General features: G+C 36.9%; 1 protein-coding gene across 9 annotated transcripts in view; it reads right to left on the reverse strand.

The window, feature by feature from the left end:
- PIGN (phosphatidylinositol glycan anchor biosynthesis class N) overlaps nt 1-25,748 on the reverse strand; it is a 160,362-nt gene extending 134,614 nt beyond the window's left edge. The window contains exons 1-3 of one of the 9 annotated variants that reach the window (XM_004478659.4): nt 25,672-25,700; nt 25,227-25,282; nt 17,396-17,632 (exon numbers count right to left, since the gene is read on the reverse strand). In XM_004478659.4, the coding sequence (XP_004478716.1) occupies nt 17,396-17,616 (221 nt within the window). In that variant the 5' untranslated portion in view covers nt 17,617-17,632; nt 25,227-25,282; nt 25,672-25,700. Of the gene's footprint in view, nt 1-17,395; nt 17,633-25,041 lie in introns of all 9 variants that reach the window. The other 8 variants (XM_058277848.1, XM_058277844.1, XM_004478658.5 and 5 more) reach the window with 8 other exon arrangements.
- Between the last annotated feature and the right edge of the window lie 305 nt (nt 25,749-26,053).

The raw sequence follows: 26,053 nt of genomic DNA on the forward strand, positions 1-26,053 counted from the left end.
GCAGGGTGGCGGGAATGTGGAGAAGCATGAGAAAAATACAATTAACGTAACCTACGAAATATAGTTAACAGCAATACGGTAATATTCTTGCATCAATGCCAAAGATTTATTGTGTTAATATTAGGGGGGAATGGAAAAAATGTGCCAGATGTATAGTAAGAACCAAAGTCAGTCATAATAGTCTGATGATGTTATCTCATAATTTGTAACAAATGTTTCACCACAATGTAGTGTGTTGGTAAAGAAGTGTTGTATGGGAATTCTACACATGTAATGATTGTTTTGTAGGTTCACAACTTCTGTAATAAAATACATTTTTTAAAAAAGAAGACATTAAGCATGCAAAAAGAAGAATCTAAAAACCTGAATAAAAATGTAACAGAGCTCATGGGAATGAAAGACATAAATAGGTGAGATCCAAAACACATTAGAGAGAAACCAGCAAGATGGTGGCAGAATAAGGAGCTCCTAGAGTGAGCTCGTGCTACAGGGCAGTTAGCAATCACCCACAGGTAGCTAACGCACCTGTCTGGAGGCTCCAGGAGACCAGAAGAGCATTCTGCAGACCCCTGAAATAATCAGGAGACTCCCCATCTGCAGAGAAGATTCGTAAGTAGAGCACTCTACACTGCAGAGGTTGCTGCCCATCCTCCACAGATGGCACAAGCTGCCTCAGAAGCTATTCCATGACTGGAATTGGAAGATACATTCCCCAAAAATGGAGGAGGAAGAGACGGTGGGGCACCAACCTCAGGTAGTGATAAGTAAATTTAGCAGGCTAAAGTATAATCCTCAGAACAGTTGAAGTTTGAACCTGTCCAAGTCAAAAAGAGGCTGGTAGCCACCATTTTAACTCCAGCCCTGGCATAGGGGAAAACGGGACTGACTGAAGATCACAGTGATGGAGGGACCACCCAGGTCATACTGCAGTCCTAGTTTAGGCTTCAGCCATACTTTTGGCAGGGAGGAAGCTGGTGAGACCTGCACCAGCCTCTCCAGGTAACTGCAGGTACCTTCAGCTGGCACAGACTGAATAGTAACAAGTCTACCAAGACAAATGCAGTCACTTTGGACCCACACAGCATAGATTGCTACCACACCTGTGGACTCATACCTGCTCCAGGCAGGGGAGGAGAGGGCATGAAGCTTCATCATTTTCTCTAGACAACTAAAGTCAAAGCCTGCACAACTTGGATTATTACACATGGCTGTGGTTTTGCCCCTACCCCTGGCAAGAGAGAAGCTTCATTGATCCCTGGGGTAATGGGGACAGCTTGAGCCTCCATTGCTTACAGCACCACCTACATCCTTGGCTCCTACTACATAACCAACAAGGGAGAAAGGGCAAGAAAGCCCTAAACTATAGAGAGAAACTGCACCCAGAATAAATACATCTAATAAACCAGATGCCAAGACACCAACAAAAAATTACAATCCACAAGAAGAAGATATGGCCCAGTTAAAGGAACAAGATAAGCCTCCAGGTGACATAAAGAAATTAAGACAACTAATCATAGATGTTCAAACAAATCTCCTTAATAAAGTCAATGAGATGGCTAAAGAGATTAAGGATATTAAGAAGACACTGAGTGGATGTGGTTCAAGCAATTGGGCTCCCACATGGGAGGTCACTGGTTTAGATCTTGGTGCCTCCTAAAGAAGACAATGAGCTGGCATGACAGGCAGGCATGGCAAACTGACACAAGAGACACAAGAAGAAAAAACATAATGAGAGACACAACAAAGCAGGGAGCAGAGGTATCCTATGCCTCCTAAAAAAGATAATGAGCTGACGCAACCAGCAGGCATGGCAAGCTGACATGGCAAGCTGATTCAACAAGATGACACAATAAGAGATGTAGGGAGGAAAAACGTAATGAGAAACATGAGAAAGCAGGGAATGGAAGGGGCTCAAGTTATTAGGCATCTCCCTTCCACATCAGAGGTCCTGGGTTTGGCTCCCAGAGCCTCCTAAAAAAAACAAGGAAGACGAATAGACACAGCAAGTGAAAAAACAAGGGAGTGGGGAGAAATAAATACATAAAATAAATCTGAAAAACATTTAAACAATCCTTTAAAAAAATCATTTAAAAAAAGACATTGGATGAGCACAAAGAAGAATTTGAAAGCACACATAGAAAAATAGAAGACCGTATGGGAATGAAAGGCACAATAAATGAAACTGAAAATATACTGGAATCATATAATAACAGATGTGAGAAGGATTGGTGAGCGTGAAGAAATGACCTCCAAAAGTGAACATACAGGGAAGCAGCTGTTGCTCAACTGATAGAGCGTCTTTCTACTATATGGAGTGCCCAGGGTTCAGTACCTAGGGTCTCTTGACCCATGATAAGCTGGCCCATGCACAGTGCTGCTGCACGCAAGGAGTGCTGTGCCATGCAGGGGTGTCCCCGTGTAGGGGAGCCCCACACACAAGAAGTGCACCTTGCAAGGAGAGCCGCCTCACATGAAAAAAGCAGAGCCTGCCCAGGAGTGGCACCACACACATGGGGAGCTGATGCAGCAAGATGATGCTACAAAAAGAGACACAGATTCCTGGTGCCGCTGACAAGAATGCAAGCGGACACAGAAAGAACACACAGTGAATGGACACAAAAGAGTAGACAACAGGGAGGAAGGAGAGAGGAATAAGTAAAATAAATCTTAAAAAAAAAAAGTTTAAAAAAAATTTTTTTAAAGTGAACATACAAAAGAATAGATGAAGAATGGAAAAATTTTAACAAAGTCTCAGGGAAATTATGTAGAGGCAGTGGCCATTGGAGGTTCTGAGGGTAGGGAGAGGGAAACATAGGTGTAATATGCGGGCATTTTCTGGACTTCGGAATTGTCCTGAATGAACATTGCAATGATAGATACAGGCCATTATATACCTTGCCGTAACCTACAAAATTGTGTAGGGGAGAGTTTGGACTACAATGCAAACTATAATCCATGCTTGGTGGAGTGCTCCAAAATGTGTTCATCAATTGTAATGACTGTACCACACTAATGGGGGAGGGTGTTAATGTGGGAAAGTGTGGGAGGTATAGGGAGTGCGAAATATGGGAATCCCTATATTTTTTATGTAACATTTATGTAATCTAAGTATTTTTTTAAATATAATAAAAATATATTTCTTTAAAAAGTTAAACTCTAGAATAGAAAAATACACATTTTTAAAATTTAAAAAAAGACACTAATAATGAGCAATCTGAGAGGAAGTCTGGAAAAACAATTTCATTTACAATGTGACTAAGGAATCAAACATTTAGAAATAAACTTAACCAATAATGTAAAGTACTTGTATTCAGAAAACTACCATGCGTTGTTAAAAGAAATTTTAAAAAGACCTAAATAATTGTAAGAACACTCCATGTTCACAAATTGGAGGACTAAATATCATTAAGACGTCAATTCTACCCAAATTGATGTACAAAACAATACAATCCCAATGAAAATTCCACCAGCATTTTTAAACAATGGAAAACACAATTATCAAATTCATTTGGAAGGGTAAGGGGAACTGAATAGCCAGGAACATCTTAAAAAGGAAGAGCAAAGTTAGAGGACTTTCACTTCTGGATTTTAAATCATATTACCTAGCTAAAGTGGAAAAAACAACATGATAATGGCATAAAGATGGACACATAGACCAATGGAACCAAACTGATGATTCAGAAACAGACCCTTACATCTATGATCAAGTGATTTCTGACAAGTCTGTCAAACCCACTTAGCTCAGGCCAAACAGTCCATTCAAGAAATGGTGCTTAGTGAACTGGATATCCTTAGCCAAAAGAAGGAAGGAGGACCCCTATCTTAAACCTTATACAAAATTTAAATCAAAATAGGTCAAAAATCTAAATATAAAGAACCATGAAGTTTCTAGAAGAAAATGTAGGGAACCATCTTTAAGACCTGGTGTGGGGAAACGGATGTGGCTCATCCAACTGGGCTCCTGTCTACCATATAGGAGGTCCAGGGTTTGATGCCCAGGGTCTCCTGGGGAGGGCAAGCTGGCCCACACAGAGTGCAGGACCATGTGGGAATGTTGCCCCACGTGGAAATGCCACCAAGTACAGGAGTGCCAGCTGATGCAGAGAGCTGGGGCAGCAAGATGACACAACAAGAGAGATAGAGGAGAAAAAATAAGAAAACATAGCAGAACAAGGAGTTGAGGTGGCACAAGAGAGTAATCGCCTCCCTGCCACTCTGGAAGGTCCCAGGATCGATTCCCAAGGCCCCCTAATGAAAATACAGGCAGACAGAAAAACACACAGCAAATGGACACAGAGAGCAGACAATGGGGGAAGAGGAGGGGGGGGAATAAAATAAATCTTTAAAAAAAAAAAAGACCTGGTGTGGATTCTTAAAGGAGTTAAGAGGAGGACTAAGAGGGACTACTGTATATATATATACATTAATTAACCTTACTGTAAAAGTGTGGAAATGTATAGAGCTGATAATAACACATTATAGTGAATAACTGGTTAATAAATGGGAATGCAGCTGGAAAGGTAGTCTAGGGATGTAAATGTCAATTGAAAGAAAGCTAGAGAAAAATCTAGAGACTGAATAACACAGTGAACTCAGAGGTGGATGAGAATAGTAGTTGATGGTACAGATGTAATAGTGTCCTTTGTGAGCTACAGCAGATGTATGTTCTCTTGTAGGGTGGTGGAACTGTAGAGAAGCACGGGAAAGATACAACTGGAGTGGCCTATGTACTGTGGTTAACAACAATACTGTAATATCAATGCCTCTATGCCAAAGATGTACTGTGTTGATAATGGGGAAGTATGGGAAAAGTGTGCCAGTGTACTCTGTGAACCATGGTTAGTGGTAATAGTATGACAATATTATCTCAAAATCTGTAACAAATGTTCCACCATGGTATGGTATGTTGATAGAGGGTTGTTCATGGGAATTCTGCACATATGCATAATTGCTTTGTAATAAAAATATATTTTAAAAAAATAATAGGGTGTGTTGGGGGAAAAATAAGCCAACTATAACATATGGACTATAGTTAGTAGTAAGATTTTGACGATATTCTTTCATAGTTTGGAACAAATGTCTCACAACAATGCCAGCTGCTGGTGGTGGGTTTTTTCTTTTCTTTTTTTTTTTTAAAGATTTATTTATTTATTTATTTATCTCCCCGTCCCCCATCCCCCCACCCCACCCTGGTCGTCTGTTCTCTGTGTCTATTTTTGTCTTCTTTTCCACTCCTGTTGTTGTCAGCGGCATGGGAATCTGTGTTTTTCATTTTGTTGGGTCATCTTGTTGTGTCAGCTCTCTGTGTGTGCGGCGCCATTCCTGAGCAGGCTGCACTTTCTTTCGTGCTGGGCAGCTCTCCTTACAGGGCACACTCTTTGCGCGTGGGGCTCCCCTACACAGGAACACCCCTGCGTGGCAGGGCACTCCTTGCGCGCACCAGCACTGTGCATGGGCCAGCTCCACACAGGTCAAGGAGGCCTGGGGTTTGAACCGCGAACCTCCCACGTGATAGACGGACGCCCTAACCACTGGGCCAAGTCTGCTTCCCGGTGGTGGGTTGATGCATGGGACCCCATATGTTGTTATGCTTGTTTACTTTCTAAATTCACAACTTTTACTACACACTGTTTATGTGTGCTCATGTATAAATGATATAAAAATAATGATGACAATAATAATAATAACAGGGTGGGTTGGGGAAAAATACACTAAATGTAAGATACTTTGGTTAGTAGAAAGAGTTTGAGGATGCTCTTTCATCATTAGTTAAAAATGTTTCACAACAAAGCAAGGTATTGGTGGTAGGGTGAAGTATGAGAACACTGTATGATGTTTTGTGTTTGTTTTGTAAGTTCACAATTATTACTATACACTTAATGTTTATGTATGTATATTTATGAGTGATATACTTTAACAAATTTAAAAAACACACATTAGAGGCACACAACAGCAGACTCTAATAATAGAAGAAAGAATAAGTGATACAGAAGACAGAACAGCTGAAACTGGAGAAAAGAACAAAGAGAAAAAAGAATGGAAAAAATAGAGCAGGGACTCAGGAAGTCGAATCATAACACAAAATGCAACAATATACATGTCATGGAGTTCCAGAAGAGACAGGAAAGGGGACAGAAGGAGCATTTGAGGAAATAATAGCTGAAAATTTCCTAACTCTCACGAAGGAAATGAACTTACAAGTGCAGCATACCCCAATCAGAATAAATGTGAATAGATCTACTCTAAGACACATACCACTCAGAATGTAAAACTTCAAAGATAAAGAGAAAATTCTGAGAGCAGCAAGGGTAAAGCAAACCATCACATACAAGGGACACCCATTAAGACTTAGTGCAGATTTCTCATCAGAAACCACAGTGTTGAGAAGGCAGAGGCAGGACACAATTAGGAAACTGAAAGAGAAAAATTGCCAGTCAAGAATTCTTTATCCAGCAAAACTGTCCTTCAAATATGACAGGTGAGTTTAAAACATTCACAAGCAGAAACTCACAAAGTTCCAAAAAAAGAATCTATCCTTGCGGGAAATACTAAAGGAAGCCTTGCAGCCTGAAAGAAAAAAACAGGAGAGCCTGGAGGGAAGTATAGAAGAAAAGAAGCACAGAAAGGGTAACCAAGAGTAGATAAGATATGAAAACCAAAGAATAAAATGGGGGAAATAAATAATACACTAAGAGTAACAATGAATGTGAATGGATTAAACTCCCCAATCAAAAGATACAGGCTGACAGAATAGATAACAAAACATAAACCATTCATATGCTGCTTATAAGAGACTCACCTTCCACTGCAGGGATAGAAACTAGATGAAAGTGAAGGGATCAAAAAAGATAATCCACGAAAATAGTAACCAAATAAGAGCAGGGGTAGCTATGCTAATATCAGACAAAACAGACTTTAAGCGCAAAAAACGTTGTAAGAGATACAAAAAGCAATTATCTATTAACAAAAGGGACAATCCACCTGGAGGAAATAACAGTCATAAATATTCATGTACCTAACAAGGGTGCCCCAAAATACATGACACAAACTCTGGCAAAACTGAAGAGAGAAATAGTTATCTCTACAATAATCTTTGGAAACTTCAACACACCGCTCACATCATTAGATAGAACAAGTAGACAGATCAACAAGGTGAAAATGAGAACCTGAACAATATGATAAATGAGTTAGATCTAACAAACATATACAGAACGCTGCATCCAAATTCAGTGGGTTATACATTTTTCTCAAATACCCAGGGATCTTTCTCCAGGATAGACCATGTTAGGTCGAAATGCAGCTCTCAATATAAAAAGACTGAAATAATACAAAGCACCTTCTCAGATCAAAATGGAATGAAACTGGAAATCCATACTAGACAGGAAAGAGGTAAACTAAACAAATGTGTAGAGGTAAACAAGACACTCTTAAATATAAATCAGTGGGTCGAAGAAATTGCAAGTGAAATCAGTAAATAAATTTGACAAATGAAAATGAGGACACACTATCAAAACTTATGGAATACAACGAAGGCAGTCTTGAAAGTGAAATTTATAGCCTTAAACACCTATATTAAAAAAGAAGAGAGAGCTAAAATCAATCATCTAACTGAACAATTGGAGAAATTAGAAAAATAACATCAAACCATTCCCAAAGCAAGCAGAAGGAATGAAATAATAAAGATTAGAGCAGAAATAAATGAAATTGGGAAGAAAAAAAAAAAAAAAAAAAACAGAAAATCAACAAAACCAAAAGCTGGTTCTTGGAGAAGATCAATAAAATTGACAAAGCCCAAGCTAGAAAAACAAAGAAAAAAAGAGAGAAGATGCAAATAAATAAATTCAGGAATGAAAGGGGCAAAGTTATTACTGACCCACAGTAATAAAAAGGATCATAAGAGGGAGAACCAGCAAGAAGGCAGCAGAGTAAGGAGCTCCTAGAATCAGCTCCTGCTACAGGGCAATTAGCAAACACCCAGAGCTCTCTGGAGCTAGCTGAAGCACCTGTTTGGAGGCTCCAGGAGGCCAGAAGAGCATTCTGCAATGTCCTTGGGGGAGTGAAAGGAGGAGACTGCCCGTCTGCAGAGAAGACTCATAAATAAGGCACTCCACACCACGAAGGCTGGTGCCCATCCTCCAAAGGAGGTACAAGCTGCCTTGGGAGCTTTTCTACGGCTGCAACTGAAAGCTCCACTTCCCTAAAATGGGGGAGGAAAAGACAGTTGGGTACCAATTTCAGCTATGAGGAGGAAATTCAGTGGGCTACAGTATGATACAGAGAACAGCTAAATTTGAGCCTGTCCAGGTCACAAAGAGGCTGGGAGCTGCCATCTTAACTCCACGCCTGGCACAAGGGGAAGAGGGGCGGACTGAGAATCCCAATGCTGGTGGGGACAGGCTTCTTCCCATCCAGATCAGATTGCAGGTCTAGCCTGGACCCTAATGCCACCTCCAGCAGGGAGGAAGCTGTGGGGAACTGTGGCAGCCTCTACGGGAAGTTACTGGCCAAGCTGCAGAGGCTGGTAATCATTCTACTCTGGCTGCAAAAGTCACCCCAGGAGCTGTTCTGAGACAGGAATTGGAAGCTCCATTTCCCAAAAACAGGGGAGGAGACGGTTGGATGCCGATTTCAGCTACTGATTGGGAGACTTGGCTGGCTAAGAGTTAACCCTGGGAACAGCTGAGGTGAGACCAGCCCAAGTCAGAAAGAGGCCAGTAGCCCCATTCTGACTCTGCCCCGAGCCTGACGGGAAGCCAGGCTGACAATTTCTTTCACCCAAATAAGCCTGCAGCCCCCCTAGGCTTCAGCCCAGGGGAGGCTAAGGAGCCCTGCACCAGCCTATACAGGTAACTGCAGAGAACTTTGGCTGGCATAGACTGAAAATCAGAAGTTTACCAGGGCAACTGCGGTCATCTTAGGATCTGCACTGCACTGACTGCTGCCCACACCTGCAGCTCCATCCCTGCCCCAGGCAGGGGAGAAAGGGATGTGAAGCTTCATCAGTCTCTCTAGGCAACTACAGTCTAGGCCTGCACGACTTAGATTATTCCACATAGCTGTGACTCTGTCCCTACCTCTGGCAAAGGAGAAAGTTGGAAGAAGCTTCATTGGTCCCTGGTGCAATGAGAGTAGCTTGAGCCTCCACAGCTTACAGCACCAACTATATGCTTGGCTCCTACTGCATAACCAGCAAGGGAGAAACAATAGGAAGCCCTAAACTAGAGAGAAAACTGCACCCAAAAAAATACTCTAGTAAACCAGATGCAAAGACACCAACAAAAAATTTCAATCCACACCAAGAAACAAGAAGCTATTGCACAGTTAAAGGAAAAAGATAAGCCTCTAGATGACACAAAGGAGTTGAGACAATTAATTATAGATGTTCAAACAAATCTCCTTAATAAATTCAGTGAGATGGCTAAAGAGATTAAGGATATTAAGAAGACATTGGATAAGCACAAAGAAGAATTTGAAAGCGTACATAGAAAAATAGCAGATCTTATGGGAATGAAAGGTGTAATAAATGAAATTTTAAAAAACACTGGAATCATATAATAGCAGATTTGAGGAGGCAGAAGAAAGGATTAGTAAGCTTGAAGAAATGACCTCTGAAAGTGAACATACAAAAGATGAAGAATGGAAAAAATTGAACAAGGTCTCAGGAAACTAAATGACAGCAAAAGGCGTGCAAACATACATGTCATGGATGTCCCAGAAGGGGAAGAGAAGGGAAAAGGGGCAGAAGGAATATTTAAAGAAATAATGGTAGAAACCTATTAAAGGACATAGATATCCCTAGTCAAGAAGCATAACATATTCCCATCCAAAAAAAATCCAAATAGACCAATTCCAAGATACATACTCATCAGAATGTCAAAGGCCAAAGACAGAGAGAACTCTGAGAGCAGCAAGAGAAAAGCAATGCATAACATATAAGGGATATCCAATAAAATTAAGTGCTGATTTCTCACCAGAAACCATGGAGGCAAGAAGACAGTGGTATGATGTATTTAAGATACTACAAGAGAAAAACTTCCAGCCAAGAATCTTATATCCAGCAGGACTACCTTTCAAAAATGGGGGCGAAATTAGAATATTCACAGATAAACAGAAACTGAAAGAATTTCTTAGCAAGAGACCAGATTTTCAGGAAATACTAAAGGGTGTGATAGAGCCTAAAAAGAAAAGACAGGAGAGAGGGGCCTGGAAGAGAGTCTAGAAATGAAGCTTATATCAATAAAAGTAACTAAACATGTCAAAAGAGTGGTGAAAATGAAATGACAGATAAAACTCAGTCAGGAATAAATTTAACCAATGATGTAAAGCACTTGTATTCAGAAAAATGCAACTCAATGTTAAACAAATCAAAAAAGCCCTAATGGAAGAACATTCCATGCTCATGGATTAGAAGACTAAATATCATTAAGATGTCAATTCTACTCAAATTGATATACAGATTTAATGCAATCCCAATAAAAATTCCACCAGCATTAAAGAAAAAATTGGAAACACGATCATTAAATTTTATAGCCAGAAACATCATAAAAAGGAAAAATGAACCTTCATCTCTAGACTTTAAATCATAATACCTACCTGTAGTGGTAAAAACAACATGGTACTGGCCTAAAGACAGACACAATAGACCAATGGAAGCAAATTTATTCTTCAGAAACAGACCCTCACAGGTAGGGTCAAGTGATTTTTGACTAGCCTGTCAAACTTACACAGCTCGGGCAGAAGAACCCATTTAACAAATGGTGCTGAAAGAATTGGCTGAAATAAGCCATAGCTGAAAGAAGGAAAGAGGACTCCTATCTCACACCTTATCCAAAAACTAATTCAAAATGGATCAAAAAACTAAAAATAAAAGAACCATAAAACTTCTAGAAGAAATTATTGGAAAATAACTTCAAGACCTGGTGGTAGGACTAAGTGGACTACTGATGTTTAATGTATGTAGAAGTTTTAATTAGCTTTACTGTAAAATTGTGGAAATGTATAGTGGATGGTAACACACAGTGAGTAACAGCTAGTTTATAAATGGGGATGTGACTGAAAACCGTAGTCTACTTATGTAAATACCAATTGACAGAATGCCTGAGAATAATCTAGGAACTGGATAGCACAGTAAACCAAGAGGTGGGTGAGAATTGTGGTTGATGGTCTAGATGCAAGAACATCCTCTGTTAACTAGAACAAATGTATATCACTACTGCAGGGTGTTGGGAATGTGGAGAAGCACGGGAAAAACATAGCTGGAGTGACCTATGGACTGTGGTTAGTAGTAATAATATAATATTCTTGCATCTATGCAAAAGACGTACTGTGTTGATGAGGCAGTACGGAAAATGTGAGCCAAATACACACTATGGACATGACAATAATCAGATGATATTATTTTATCTGTAGTAAATGACACACCACATTGTGGTGTGTTGATGGAGGGATGTTTTTAGGGAATTCTGCACATGTGCATGATTGTTTTATAAGTTCACAACTTGTTATAAAAAAATATATTTAAAAAACAATAATAGGGTGGGTTGGGAGAAAAACACACCAAATGTAAGATAAGAACTATGATTAGTAGTAATATTTTGACAGTTTTCCTTCATAGTTTGTAAGAAACGTCTCATGACAATGCAAGGTCTTGGAGAATTGACATATGGGACCCCTGTATGATGTTATGCATGTTTGCTTTATAAGTTCACAACTTTTAGTACACACTTGTTTATGTATGTTCATATATAAATGATATAAAGATAATAATAATCGGACTGGTTAGGGGAAAAATACTTTGTTTAGTAGTAATATTTTGACAATGCTCTTTAATCATTAGTTAAAAAGGTTTAAAAACAATGCAAGTTATTGGTGGTAGGGTGAGATGTTATGTTTGTTCATGTTATAAATGTTTGTTTTGTAAGTTCACAACTATTATACATTTATTGTTTATGTAAAAAAAAGGATCATAAGAGGATATTATAAGAAACTGTATGCCAATAAACTAGAAAACCTAGATAAAATGGACAAACTTCCAGAAATGCAAAAATAACATACACTGATGCCACAAGAAATATAAGAGCTTACCATGGTAATCACATTAAAAGAGACTGAATCAATCATCAAATATCTCCTAACAAAGAAAAGTCCAGGACCAGATGGTTTCACAGGTGATTTCTAACAAGCACCTCAAAAAGAAATAACACCAATCCTGTCTAAACTCTTCCAAAAAACTGAAGAGAAAATTACCCAACAGATTTTAAGAAGCCAACATCACTCTAATACCAAAGCCAGATAAAGACATGACAAGAAAATTACAGGCCAATCTCTCCAAGGAACATAGATGCAAAAATTCTCAACAAAATACATGCAAATAGAATCCAACAGCATACCAAAAGGTTTATTATACATCATGACCAAGTGGGATGTATTCCTGGTTCAAAGTACACTACATTAACAAATTGAAGGACAGAAACCACATGATAATCTCAATCAAAGCTGAAAACAATTCAAGAAAATCCAGCATCCTTTCTTGACAATAACACTTCAAAAGATAGAAACAGAAAGGAAATTCCTCAAAATGATAAAAGGCATACATGAAAAACCCAGAGCCAACATCATACTTCATGGGGAAAGTTGAAAGCTTTGCCTCTAAGATCCGAACAAGACAAGAATGCTCACTATTCACTATTCGGTTTTTTTTGTTTTTTTTTTAAGATTTATTTATTTTATTTAATTCCCCCCGCCCCCAGGTGTCTGTACTCTGTGTCTATTTCCTGCGTCTTGTTTCTTTGTCCGCTTCTGTTGTCGTCAGTGGCACGGGAAGTGTGGTCGGCGCCATTCCTGGGCAGGATGCACTTTCTTTCGCGCTGGGCGGTTCTCCTGACCGGGCACACTCCTTGCGCATGGGGCTCCCCTACACGGGGGACACCCCTGCGTGGCACAGCACTCTTTGCACGCATCAGCACTGCACATGGGCCAGCTCCACACGGGTCAAGGAGGCTGGGGGTTTGAACCATGTGGTAGACGGACGCCCTAACCACTGGGCCAAGCCCGTTTCCCCACTATTGTTATTCAACATTGTACTGGAAGTTCTACCTAGAGCAACTGACAAGAGAAATAAATAAGCATCCAAATAGGAAAACAGGAAGTAAACTCACGGTTCGCAGAGATCTTCTATTTAGAAAATTCAACAAAGCCACTTCAGCTAATTAATGAGTTCAGCAAAATGTCAGGATACAAGACCAACACGAAAAAAATCAGTCATGTTTCTACACAGTAGTACTGAACAATCTGAGAAGGAAATCAGGGGAAATTCATTTACAAAAACAACAAAAAGACTCAAACACCTAGGAATCAATTTAACCAAAGAAGAAAAGGATCTATATGTAGAAAACTACTAAACAATGCTAAAAGAAATCAAAGAACGCTGAAACAAACGGAAAGACATTCCATGTTAATGGAATGGAAGACTAAATATCGTGATGATGTCAATCCTACCCAAACTGATTTATATATTCAATGTAATACCAAGCAAAATTCAACAGCCTACTTTACAGAATTAGAAAAGGCAATTACCAAATAAAATTGAAGGGAAAGCACACCCAAATAGTCAAAGCATGCTGAAAAAGAAGAGCAATATGGGAGTAATTTCATTGCCTGATCTTGAAATATTATTACAAAACTACAGTGGTCAAAAGAGCATGGTATTAGCTTAACGACAGACACATCCATCAGTGGAATAGAACTGAGAATCTGAAATAAACCCTCACCTTTACAGCCTACTGGTTTTGGACAAAGCTACCAAGTGCATGGAACAAAACCATTTCAACAAATGGTGCTGGGAGAACTAAGTATCCATAACCAAAAGAATGAAGCAGACTCCTGTATCATCCCCTTACATAAAAAACAACTCAAAATGGATCAAATATCTAAATGTAAAAGCCAGGACTATAAAACTCCTAGAAGAAAATGTAGGGAAACATCTTAAAGACCTTGTGGTAGGTGATGGTGTCTAGGACCTTACACCCAAAGTACGTGCAACAAAAGGAAAAATAGATAAGAGGGACTTCCTCAAAATTTAACACTTTTGCACCTCACAAGACTTTGTCAGAAGGGTGAAAAGGGATCTGCCTCAATGGGAGAAAATATTTGGAAATCAATATCCAATAAGGGTTTAATATCCATGATATAAAGAGATGCTACACATCAACAATAAAAAGACAAGTAACTCAATTTGAAAAGGAGCAAAAGACTTGAAGAGACAATTGTCCAAAGAAATACAAATGACAAAAAAAACACATGAAAAAATGTTCAACGTCACTAATGATTAGGGAAATGCAAATCAACACTACAAAGAGATATCACTTCACATCTATTAGAATGGTGCCTATTAAAAACACAAAGAACAAGTGTGGGAGAGGATGTGGAAAAATAGGAACACTTATTTACTGTTTGTGGGATTGGAGAATGATACAGCCGCTATGGAGAACTGTTTGGCAGTTCCTAAAGAAGTTGAATATCACATAACTCAGCAATACCACTACTGGGTACACACCCAGAAGAAATCAGAGCAGCAATACAGACATCTGCACACCAATGTTGATAGCGGCATCATGCATGAATGCCAAAAGTTGGAAACAACCCAGGTGTCCATCAACCTATGAATGAACAAACTGTAGTGTATTCACATAATGAAATACTATGTAGCAGTAAGAAGAAATTAAGTCGTAAAGCCTATGACAACATGGATGAAACTTGTTGAGTGAAGAAAGCCACACACAAAAGGACAAATACCCATATGATTGTGCTACTATGAACTAAATATATTGTGTAATCTCATGACGTTATTAACCTGATAAGGGTCACCAGAAAACAGAATGAGTTTAGAGAATGGAAAGTTGAGGACTAACCTGTGCCAAATTGGTTAAAAAAATGTGTGTTAATCTTTGGAAATGAATAGAAAAGGTGAAAGCCCAACATAATGTTTGTAACTAGCAGTACTATTAAGTGGGTATGAAAGTGGTTTAAAGGAAAAGTCTAAGGTCATGTATATTACTAAAATGAAAGCTAAAAAATATAAGATGGAACTGCATAGCACAGTAAAACCACATGTGAAATACAAATGTGGGTAAAACTGCATATCTAAGACTTTTTCTTTGATGCTGAACAAATATATATTAATACTACAAAATAGTAATATTGGACCAAAAAAAGCATTATGCTAAGTGAAAGAAACCAGATACAAAGTACTATATATTGCATGATTCCATTTATATAAAATGTAAATACAATTTAATCACAATTTATAAAGATGAAATTAGATTAGTGGTTATATAGGGCTGGGGAAGGAATGCTAAGGGATATGGAGTTTTTATTTTTGGAGTAATGAAATGATTCTAAAATTTTTTGTGGTGATGAATACATAACACTGTTTTTATACTAAAAGCCATTGATTATACACTTTGGATAGATCATATGGTATGTGAATATATCTCAAAACTGCTAAACAAACAAATAAATAAATATGCAAGAATAGCCAGAAACAGCAGCTATGTACAGCAGGGGGAAACAGGGACAGATTGAGTGGTGAAGAATTTTCTTATTGTCTGCTTTTTTTATCATTATTATTAAATAATAAAAATGCTTAAATAACGATTGAAGTGATGAATGCACAACTATGCGCTTTAATCAAATACCACTGACTATACACTTTGGATGAATTTTATGCTTTATTAAAATGTATCAATAAAAGAATTTGTTTTTTTTTAAAAAAGATTGGTATGGTAATGCAACAATAACATTTTTAAAGATCAATCCTTGATTATATATATTCTGCAGAAAAATATTTTTATTTATCAGTTTAGATACTTTTAATACTGACTTACCCATAATAAAACCAATTTTGCTAAAATATATTAATAAATAAATTGTTTGAAACATTTGGCCAGATATTAAGGGAGAAATATCTTTTAACTTCTTTAGGTACACAATGAAGAGGATTTAAATAGAAAGGGGTATATGAAGAAATTTGGATTGCTCTGCATAAAAACATTTTAATCAGTTTAGATCATATTCTTAAAAACCAAGGTGAGGAACAAACCTTTTCAAAAAAATGGTTTAGAAGCAGCTGGGAAATTCTTGAAATTATAAATATGTAATGGCACACAACAGAGCAAATTGACTGGTTGAGGCCTCAGTCCGCTACATACCAGCATTTCCTTTCTAAGACTCAATGAGAAACAACCATAAGGTACCAGAAGAGCTCTGCTTTTCCTTAACACCCAGAATATGTTTATCTTACTAATTTTGTACTGAATTACATTTCTGTCCTTTTTTAGGTCACATCCAAATGAATGACCCAAATATTTTATATATTTATAGGACTTTATGGCTTGATTTTATTTTCCTATTCTTATATCTTCCAACTGCCCTGATCTGCTCATTTATTTTTATTATTTAGTATATTATTCAATTCTTTAAGCCACCATAATCTACCTCTGGAAATTCAAGTAGCATTAAAGATAATCATTCATTTTTCTGTCAACAAATATTTGTTAAATGCTTACTATGCTTGAGGAACTGGAGATAAAGTGGTGCATAAAACAAAGTGCCAGCCCTTATGGAATTTACACGTGTGTAAAAAAATTCATCATATAAAGTCATGAAGTGATAAGTACTATAAAAAAAATTAATAAAACAGAGGGTAAAGGAATTGGAAGTAGTGATGGTAGGTAGGAATGGGGAAGTTGTCCTGTAACAGTTTAGATCAATTCCCATATAAATTTGAATCTTGCCCCAAAAGCACTAAGAAATGTATATGGGAAAATTTAGTTAAATACAGGTTTAGGGGAACTCGCCACTAATGAGAAAGAACAATGGGGGCACTATAAGCCAAAGTCTTATAAGCCGCTTAGAAGCTGAAGTGACAAACAATGATGTAAACCTAGTAAAGAATTTTTGTTACTTTATAAAAGGTTGTATTTTGAGTTAAATGCTATCTTTTCTAGTTAAATAAGCACTGGTAATTAGTGATTCGTTAATTTTATGTTTGTCATTATTTAAAATTTTTATCCAGTTTATTTTTTAAGGAAAACATAATATTGTGAGTTCTGAGCCAATTTGGGGAAATTAGGACAAATAAACAAAGCAGCTAAGGCCACACATTTCAATTCATCTGCTGTCAGCTAACAAAATTGTAGAAATAATGCCTAGGAGGAAATAAGTTGGCATTATAGTACTAATTCATAAGACAAGAGCAAATATACTTGTGCCCTAGTCTTGTTCTCATCATCACCCCTGTGCCCAACACGAGATAAAACAAAAAGGTATTTTGCTATTTATTTCAACGCAGGGTAACATTTTAAAGAAATGTCTTTGTACCAGCTGACAAGCTTACCTAATAAACGGTGCTCTAGAATTTCCATTTTCATCTAATTCATAAAGTGTATCTGCTCTCAGTCCATCAGCAACAAATAGTACTAGTCTTCTTGCGGGGGGAGGTAATGGTGTAAAGTGAGGAGTCATCCCATGAACCAAAGGAGATGTAAAATAAATGTCAAAGATGGAGGCGAAGAACACAAAATGTACGAGCAATCCCAAAATAAAGAACAGCAGCATATCCAGTGTTATTAGTCTTCAAGGAAAAAAAAGAGGGAGCAATATTAAATTTAAGTAAATCTTACTGCAATCATACCTATTTTCACATATTTTCATGACATGTAGATTGATATTTTAAAATATTCTTTATTCATAACCCCACTTTCATTTATTGTGGTAGCAATAAACATAATTTTATAATAAGAGATAATACTGAAATAAAATATTTGATAAAGGTACACCCAAGTGCTTAAAAGAGAAAAAGAAAATCAAGTATATGCAAGCAGTTAGGAAAAATTAAAAATTCATGATAATTATAAATGCATACTAAGTTCAAAAAATTAGCATAAGATCCAAGAATCAAGAAAGAATGAAGTCAGTCCTAAAATGAGAAAGGGTTCAGTCTAATCAAATTCTATATAAAACAGAAAATATAACTCACGGTACTCTTGGTTGCCCATATAGCAACCACTGAATGCTAAGGAATTTTAAATTACTTAAATGTTTGTAGATTGAATTTAATTCTGAAGCTGAATTTTTAAATCTTCATAATTAGCTCTGGGGACTTCTGGTGGCTCCATGGGTTAGATATTATTCAATCTTCTCCTGACTTTCACTAACTTGAACAAGTAATGTGCATTCTGTCCATTCATTTAGTTTAATCATATGAAGGTAAAAACATCTGCACTTCAGAAAATCTGCACTCATAAAGGAAACATTTATTTTTAGTTTCCTGAGCTAATACAAAAATAAGAGCAAAATTTTATTTATTCATTAAACATCTACTGTGAATACACGATGTGCATAGTTTTGTGCTGGGATAAAAGAGAGAACATCAAAAAGTCAGTCACAGACCTGATAAAGTTAAAAATACTTTGGGGAGAAAAACAAGCCAATGTAAAACAGTAAATAATATTACTGTAATATAGTGTACAATTAACTCTCAAAAATAAACTGTCCATGGGAAAATTTTTCAAATCACAAGTCAGTAATATGAATTTGGTTGTAACCAAATTCTCTACAAATAGGGAAAAAATAATGTACTCTAACTTGCCTTATTCATTATGGGAAAACATTAGTTACATATCATGACCCTTGGCTGAGAACCATTGCAAAGGAGGTATTATAATTACAGATAGATCTTATTCTTGTTGACCTGAAAAATCACATCATGGAAGGAAAGGATGGCAAAATGCCCTGCAAAAAAAAAATTAAACATTGGGGAAAAACTCTTATCAAATGCAAGCACATCATAAAAACAAATATAGTAAAGTAAAATGTCAAATTAAGGACTACTTTTTTTGGAGAAAACAAAGAGCCAGCTAAATATAAAATATATTCCACAAAGTATAAAAAGCCCTTATATGAGATATAATTCTACAACCTAAGCAACATTCTCATAATCAATATTCTGCTTCTTTTCTACCGTGGTTGAGCTTCAACTATACATTAAACTGCATATTAACAATGGTATTCTGAATATAAAAATGAAACAATCACTGTGATATAAATAAAGGTATAAAATAAATTATCCATGATTCTACCACCTAAAGATAACGATTTTAATATTTTTATAGTCTTCATCCTATCCACATTTTTAAACAGAAGTTCACAGTTTTGTCTATTGTATAGTAAAATACATTAGCATTTCCCTATTATTAAAAAATATATAACTCTTATATGACACTGAAGTAACTAAATAAATTAACTTCATCAAAATTAGCTTTTATGCAAAGAACATTATCAAGAAAGTGAAAAGACATCCTACAGAATGGGAGAAAGTATTTGGAAACAATGTATCTGATAAGTGTTTAATATCCCAACTATATAAAGAACTCCAATAACAACAAAAAGACAAATAACCCAATTTTAAAAATGGGGAAAAGACTTGAACATGTTTCTCCAAAGATATATAAATGACCAGTAAGCACATGAAATTTGTTCAATATCATCAGTTATTAGGGAGACGCAAATCAAAACCACATCTACTAGGATGAAAAATAAAAGTGTTGGTGAGGATATTAAGAAACTGGAACACTCGAGCTTTGCTGATGGGAATAGAAAACGGTACTCCCTCTGTGGAAAACAGTTTGGCAGTTCCTCAAAAAGTTAAAACATAGAACAATATGACCAGGCAATTCCACTCCTGAGTATATAGCCAAAGGAAATGAAAACAGAAACTCAAACAGATACTTGTATACCAGTGTTCACAGCAGCATTATCCATGATAGCCAAAAGGTGAAAACAATCCATCAACAGAAAACTAGATATAGAAATATATATATATATATTCTGTATATATACAGAAAATAAGGGTATATACATATAATGGAATATTATTCAGCTGTAAAAAGTAATGAAGTTCTGATAAAGACTACAACAAGCACATACCTTGAAAACATTATGCTGAGTGCAATAAGTTAGACAAAAAATGGACAAACATTGTATGATACTACTTAAACAAATATCTAGAATAAGCAACTTCATAGAGACAGAAAGTAGATGATTAGAGGTTATGGGGGTAGGTGGGAGGGCTAACAGGGAGTTATTGCTTAATGGGTAGAGTTTGTTTATGATATAATGAAAACCTTTGGTAATGAATGGTGATTATGGTCATAGATTTTAAATGTAATTAAACTGGGGAGCAGGTATAGCTCAATGGTTGAGCATCTGATTCCCAAGTACAAGGTCCCAGGCTTGAGGTCCCAGTTCAATTTCCAGTACTTCCGAAAGGAAAAAAAATTAATAAATGGATGAAATTAACATAATTAATGCCATGAACTGTACACTTACATATGGTAAAAATGGCAAATTTTATGTTATATATATTACCACAATATTTTTTTTAACTCCTCATAAACATTGTTAATGGTTATATGATATTCTACTCTTTGGGAGATTCATAATTTTCCTAAGTACTGACATATTTTTAAGCATTGAGGTTGTTTCTAATTTTTCACCACTAAAATTGTAATGTGATTAATTAGTACAAACTTTGTATTTTTAGACATTCATATTATGTGCCCAAGATGATGCAAATTAGTGAAATCAGTGAATCAAGGCTATGAGAAACTTTAAGGCTTTCAATACACATGGAAACAATATTTTCATAGCTGAAACATATTCTTTTATAGCTGATTATTTTTTTCACCTGATGATAAACTAATTTAATTAAGCAAACTTATCATATGGTCCTCTTTGCTTTTTTCATAAGGTATTCTCATCTCCCCACCCTGTTACCCCTGCTTCCCCCCAAAACACCATCAGGTAAAACACCATATAACAAACTCATTTTTGGTAAATAAAGAAGGCTTTGAGTAGGACAAACTCTTAAAAAGTACAAGATCTCAAACCCAGGAAGTTATTTTTAATATTTTCATTTAATCACCAAGTAATTTAAAAATTCATAGCCCTTATCAAATAGATATTTGATATTTGAATTAACTCACTCGGAAATTCTATTGTATTAACTACATGAAAAATTATTTAAACATTATCGTGCTGACAGATCTTGTTTCCAAATGTCTCTCTCACAAATAACACTTTAACTATGCCTATCTCCTATGGTAAAATTGGGAGATTTTCAGTGTAAGAATAATTTTCAAACAGCAGTGTTGTGTCCCATTACAAAATTAATTTGGTGGATTACAATGTTTTTCTTTTAATGAAACAGAAAAGATAAAGTACTTCAGAGAAATGATTATTTCATAAAAGTATATTTTCAGTTTTCCCTATGTGTGCATATGTTGTATATGTTCACACTTGCTTGTGTGACTATAGCAGATTATAGTGAAAAATGTGTTTCAAACTATTTCATGAACACCCAAATATGAATGGCATTTCTGTAAGTTCAACTGCTATAATAAATGATATTTTCAAATATATTAAACATTGGCAAAGAGTCCGTACCAATTCCAGTCCCTTCTGGTAATGTATAATTGTCTTTTTTTTTTTTTAAAGAAGCTTTATATTACATAACTGTTACATAAAAAATATAGGGGATTCCCATATGCCCACCCTCTTCCCCTCCCACAATTTCCCACATTAACAACATCTTTTATTAGTGTGGTATATTTGTTATAATTGAGGAACACATATTGAAGCATTGCTACTAACTGTGGACTACAGTTTACATTATAATTTACATTCTGTCCTGCACAATTTTATAGGTTATAACAAAATGTATAATGGCTTGTATTCATCACTGCAATGTCATGTACATGCAGGCCAATTCCAATGTCCTGAAAATGCCCCCATATTACACCTATTCTTCCCTCTCCCTCTCCTCAGAACTTCTGGTGGCCGCTGCCTTTATATCAATGATGAAAGTTCTTCCATTGCTAGAATAATTAATGAGTCTATAGTAGAATAGTAAGTCTACTTATGCCATTGTTCATTCCCCAATCTTGAGGATTTGGGGGTGGTGATGCCCACACTGTTCCTATAATTGTTTCTAATCTCCAAATCCTTACCATTGTCTGGCATTGTCATACTTAGTTTATGTCCATCTTAAACAGGATGAAATAACATCCTTAATTACTAGTGAGGATGAATACCTTTTCATGTTTCTATTGGCCAGTTAGGTTTCTTATCCTTTCAGTTGTCTGTTCTTTGAACAAGTAAGAGTTTTTCTTTCACTTGTAGTTTATGATATAGGTATGTATGTATGTAAATGTTGCTCATGGTGTCTTTTGTTAAATAGAAGTCTTAAACTTTAATAGGGAACTATTTATCAAAATTTTCCTTAATGAACTAAGCTTGTTTAAGAAGTGTTCCTTTATTTTCAGGTCAAATATGTTCTAAGAGTTTTAATTATTTGCTTCACATCTTTAGCTATTTAGAATTTACTTGTACATGATGTGAGATAGGGTTCTAATCTCATATTTTTACTATAGATAACTAATTGAATGCCATGATTATTAGTATAGCTACCACCAGAGAATTTACTAGGACTGTCCAAAACAGAAAAAATATGGGTAAAAAAATGTTAAATTCAAATAGATTTGTAATAGTGAAAAATTAGAAACTATCAATAGGGAACAGATAAACTGTCTATTCATAATGAAATTCTATACAACATTCAAAATGAATTATGTCATATCTATGACATGGCTATATCTCACAATATAAGGATTAATGAAAAAAATTTTAAGTCATCTACTGTCCTTTCTTCCCTAGGAGCCATTTTCTTGAGAAGGTCAAATGTAATCACTATCTTTTTTTCCTGACAATCTGATTCTCAAACTTTAATTTAGCCTTTATGCCATTATTTTGGAAAGAAGGCCTTCATTAAGGTAGCCAACATCGCAAAATCCAATGATAATTTTTAGTCTTCATCTCCCATGGCTTCTCCATTCAATTCGTCCTTGGCCATACCTTCATTTAAAAAAAAAAAAAAAAAGTTTCATCCCTTGGCTTTTGTGAACATTACTTCATTGATTTTCCTACTTTTCTGACCTATATAGAATGGTCACCATTTGCTCTGAGTTTTGCAGTTATTCAAAGCATGGTCCTAAACTCTCTTTTCTTCTGTCTATATTTTCAGTCTAGTCAGTTTTAGTTATACCCTTAATTTCAGTTACCTTATGTATCCCAAATGTCTCAACAACTTAAAGCTCCACACCCATATATCTAACTCCAACTTGACACATTCACTTGGTATTTCCAAGGCACTCACATTATGTCTAAAACCAAACCCATATTTCACAAAACCTTTGTCTACCATTCAGCTAACACCCTAGCATTCACATTCTCAGGAGATGGCACAACTTTCCCCCCAGGTTTGCAATACACTAATATCCACGTATTCACCCTGATCCCTCTCTAATCCATTTCTTGCACTGTAGCAAGATTATTTTTTGTTGTTGTTGTTGTATTTTCTTTTTCCAAACATGTAAATCTAATCATCTCACCTCACCCCTTGTATAAAACCCTTCAACAGCTCTCTTTCCATCCCTCAATCTCATCCTAATCAAGGCCAAAATCTTTAACACGACCAACAAGGTCTTGCATGGACTAGCCTCTGCCTACCTTTTTAGGCTTGTCTTATAAACAACTTTGCTTGATGGTATCTTACCATATTGGCTTTCTTTCATTTCTTCAAATATCCCACATAACTCCTGCTTCAAGAACTTCCTAGGCACAATCCCTCTCTGTAGAATGCTCTCCCAAACTTTCTCCACTCTCTTTCACCCCACTGACTCTTCACACCTCTTTGAACTTTCAAGAATTAGTTCCTCAGGGAAGCTCTCAATGTAGTCCAAGTTAGAAACGAAAACGTTTAGTTTGCAATTACATAGGTACATTTGACAATTTGGATTAATGCCTGTCTCTGTCACTTCACCATCATTCTATGACAGCAGGACAGGGTTTATATCCTTTTTCTATTTTCACTACATCTCCAGCATCTATCACATACAGTCCTAAACACTCAATAAGAACAAATGTTTGCTGAAACAAACTGTTTAAAACAATCACTTATAAGGTACATGCAACATGCACCTATAGCCACTAGCGGCTGTTTTGCCTTTCTTTTCTGATTCTCTAACATACACATAACCAGTGAAGGGTTAAAAAAAAAAAAACCTTTATAATTAAGTAATTATAGTAATTTAATCTATATAAAATTGCATTGATTCCCAAATATCAACATTCGCATATTACTTATTTTATTATAACCAAGCACATGTATATTAAGCAATACTATTAATATTTTTTCTCAGACATTTTTATTCAGATTTAACAGGAAAACTTTGAATGTTTACAACCAACAAAAATACCTTGAAAATAAATGTACAACCACTGAAATGTAAAAAGACACAATCCATGTACCAATAAAAACTATCTATATACACATGTGGAATGTTCACCACCCATTGAAAAACAATAAAATGTTAGGTACATATTAAAACTTAGTCAACCAAAAACATGTATTTAAAATGTTACTTGTGATTATTTTGGAAATATTAAATCAAAAACAATTTTTTCAATCAATGAAATACTGTACTTTTAAGTTTTCACCAAGGTATAAACTTAATTCATAATACATATTATTCAGCTAAAAAAGTTGCTGTAAAAGCGTAGTTTAATACAAAATTTCCAACAATTTTAATAATAAATTATAAGTAGAGATCAGCAATTAATAATTTCAGCGCTCAGATACTTCAGACTGAATATCCCCTTAACCACCACAGGTTGTAACTGAGATAAACGATGAACTTCCAAAGTTTATAACGCCTGAGAAAGTAAAACCCACTCTAAAGCGTCCAACTATTAAAATTAAATCCGATCATGAAAACCTTGGCTCTTGCCTAAATTGTCAGTAAAGCTGCAGGGACTCGTGGAAAAAAAATGTCTTTGGACCAAAGATGGCTGACATTAGTTCCTTTTAATCCTTGGAGATGTCTTGTCAAACCATTGAATGTCTCTCGGCTGCAGTTTACTTACCTCTCTAGGGCTGGGCTGCACTTAGTATTTTCAAGGCTCCCTCGTACGAACTGTGCGTTAAATCATAAGTGTTTATGGAGCACCTAATGGTTTGTGAGCCAAATCCAGGCTATCCGGGCCTTCACACATCAAGGACAATCAAAACCTTAGGGCTTTCTCCTTGTTGTGCCCTTCCCCAAACCCACCTTATTACAGGGCTGACCGCCGGAGCGGGAAGGCCTCCAGGGCATCAGGCACATGGCTAAGAAAGGAAGAGAAAGAAAGCCAAGTTCTGAATACTACCCTGGGCACTTGCTCCTCGGGTGGAGAAAACGTCATCAAAACACAGCAAACAGCGAAAAAAAGTGAAGCACCCAAAGGGACTCAGCGCGTCTGTGAGGTCAGTTTCGGTGCCGCTGCACCTCAGCGCCGTGCTCCTCGGACTTGCTGGGCTCAGGCCCAATCTTGGAAATGAGACTTCCTCAGCGCGGAAAGCAGGACCCAGCGCCAATGACGCTCTGAAGCAGGGCTCCCCTTTACCCCTGAAACAATCGCCAAGACGGTATCCCTAAGCCACCATCATCACGTCCGTCAACCATTGAACGCCCCCAACAACTACAAGTCAGCTGCCGAACGCCCCTCAACACTTACCATGCAGCTGCCTGCTCTCGCGATAATTTTCGAGCCACACCCCTCAGCTCCACGCCCCCTCCCTACTCCACCAATCGTTGAAGAGTTGGGGGCGGAGCTTTGCATTTGAACGGGAAGCGGTGCCTTCAATCCTGGTTCGCTAGCCCTGGGAATCCGCGGGGCTGAAGCCGGGCTCCGGAGGGGGTGGGCGGGGCTTAGGGACGGACACGCGCCTTCTCTCGCGAGACTGGAGATCGAGAAGTGCCCTGCGAAGCCCAGCTTCCAGTGCCTCGGCGGCTGAGGCAGTGGGTACTGCTGCGTCGGGATTTTCTGCCTCCAACCCCGTTACTGGTCTCCCAGTGGAGAAGAGGGACGGGCCCGGCCGGGCCAGTGGAGGTGCGCA

Source organism: Dasypus novemcinctus, chromosome 16 (genome assembly GCF_030445035.2).
Source record: "Dasypus novemcinctus isolate mDasNov1 chromosome 16, mDasNov1.1.hap2, whole genome shotgun sequence".
Taxonomy (NCBI): Eukaryota; Metazoa; Chordata; class Mammalia; order Cingulata; family Dasypodidae; genus Dasypus; species Dasypus novemcinctus.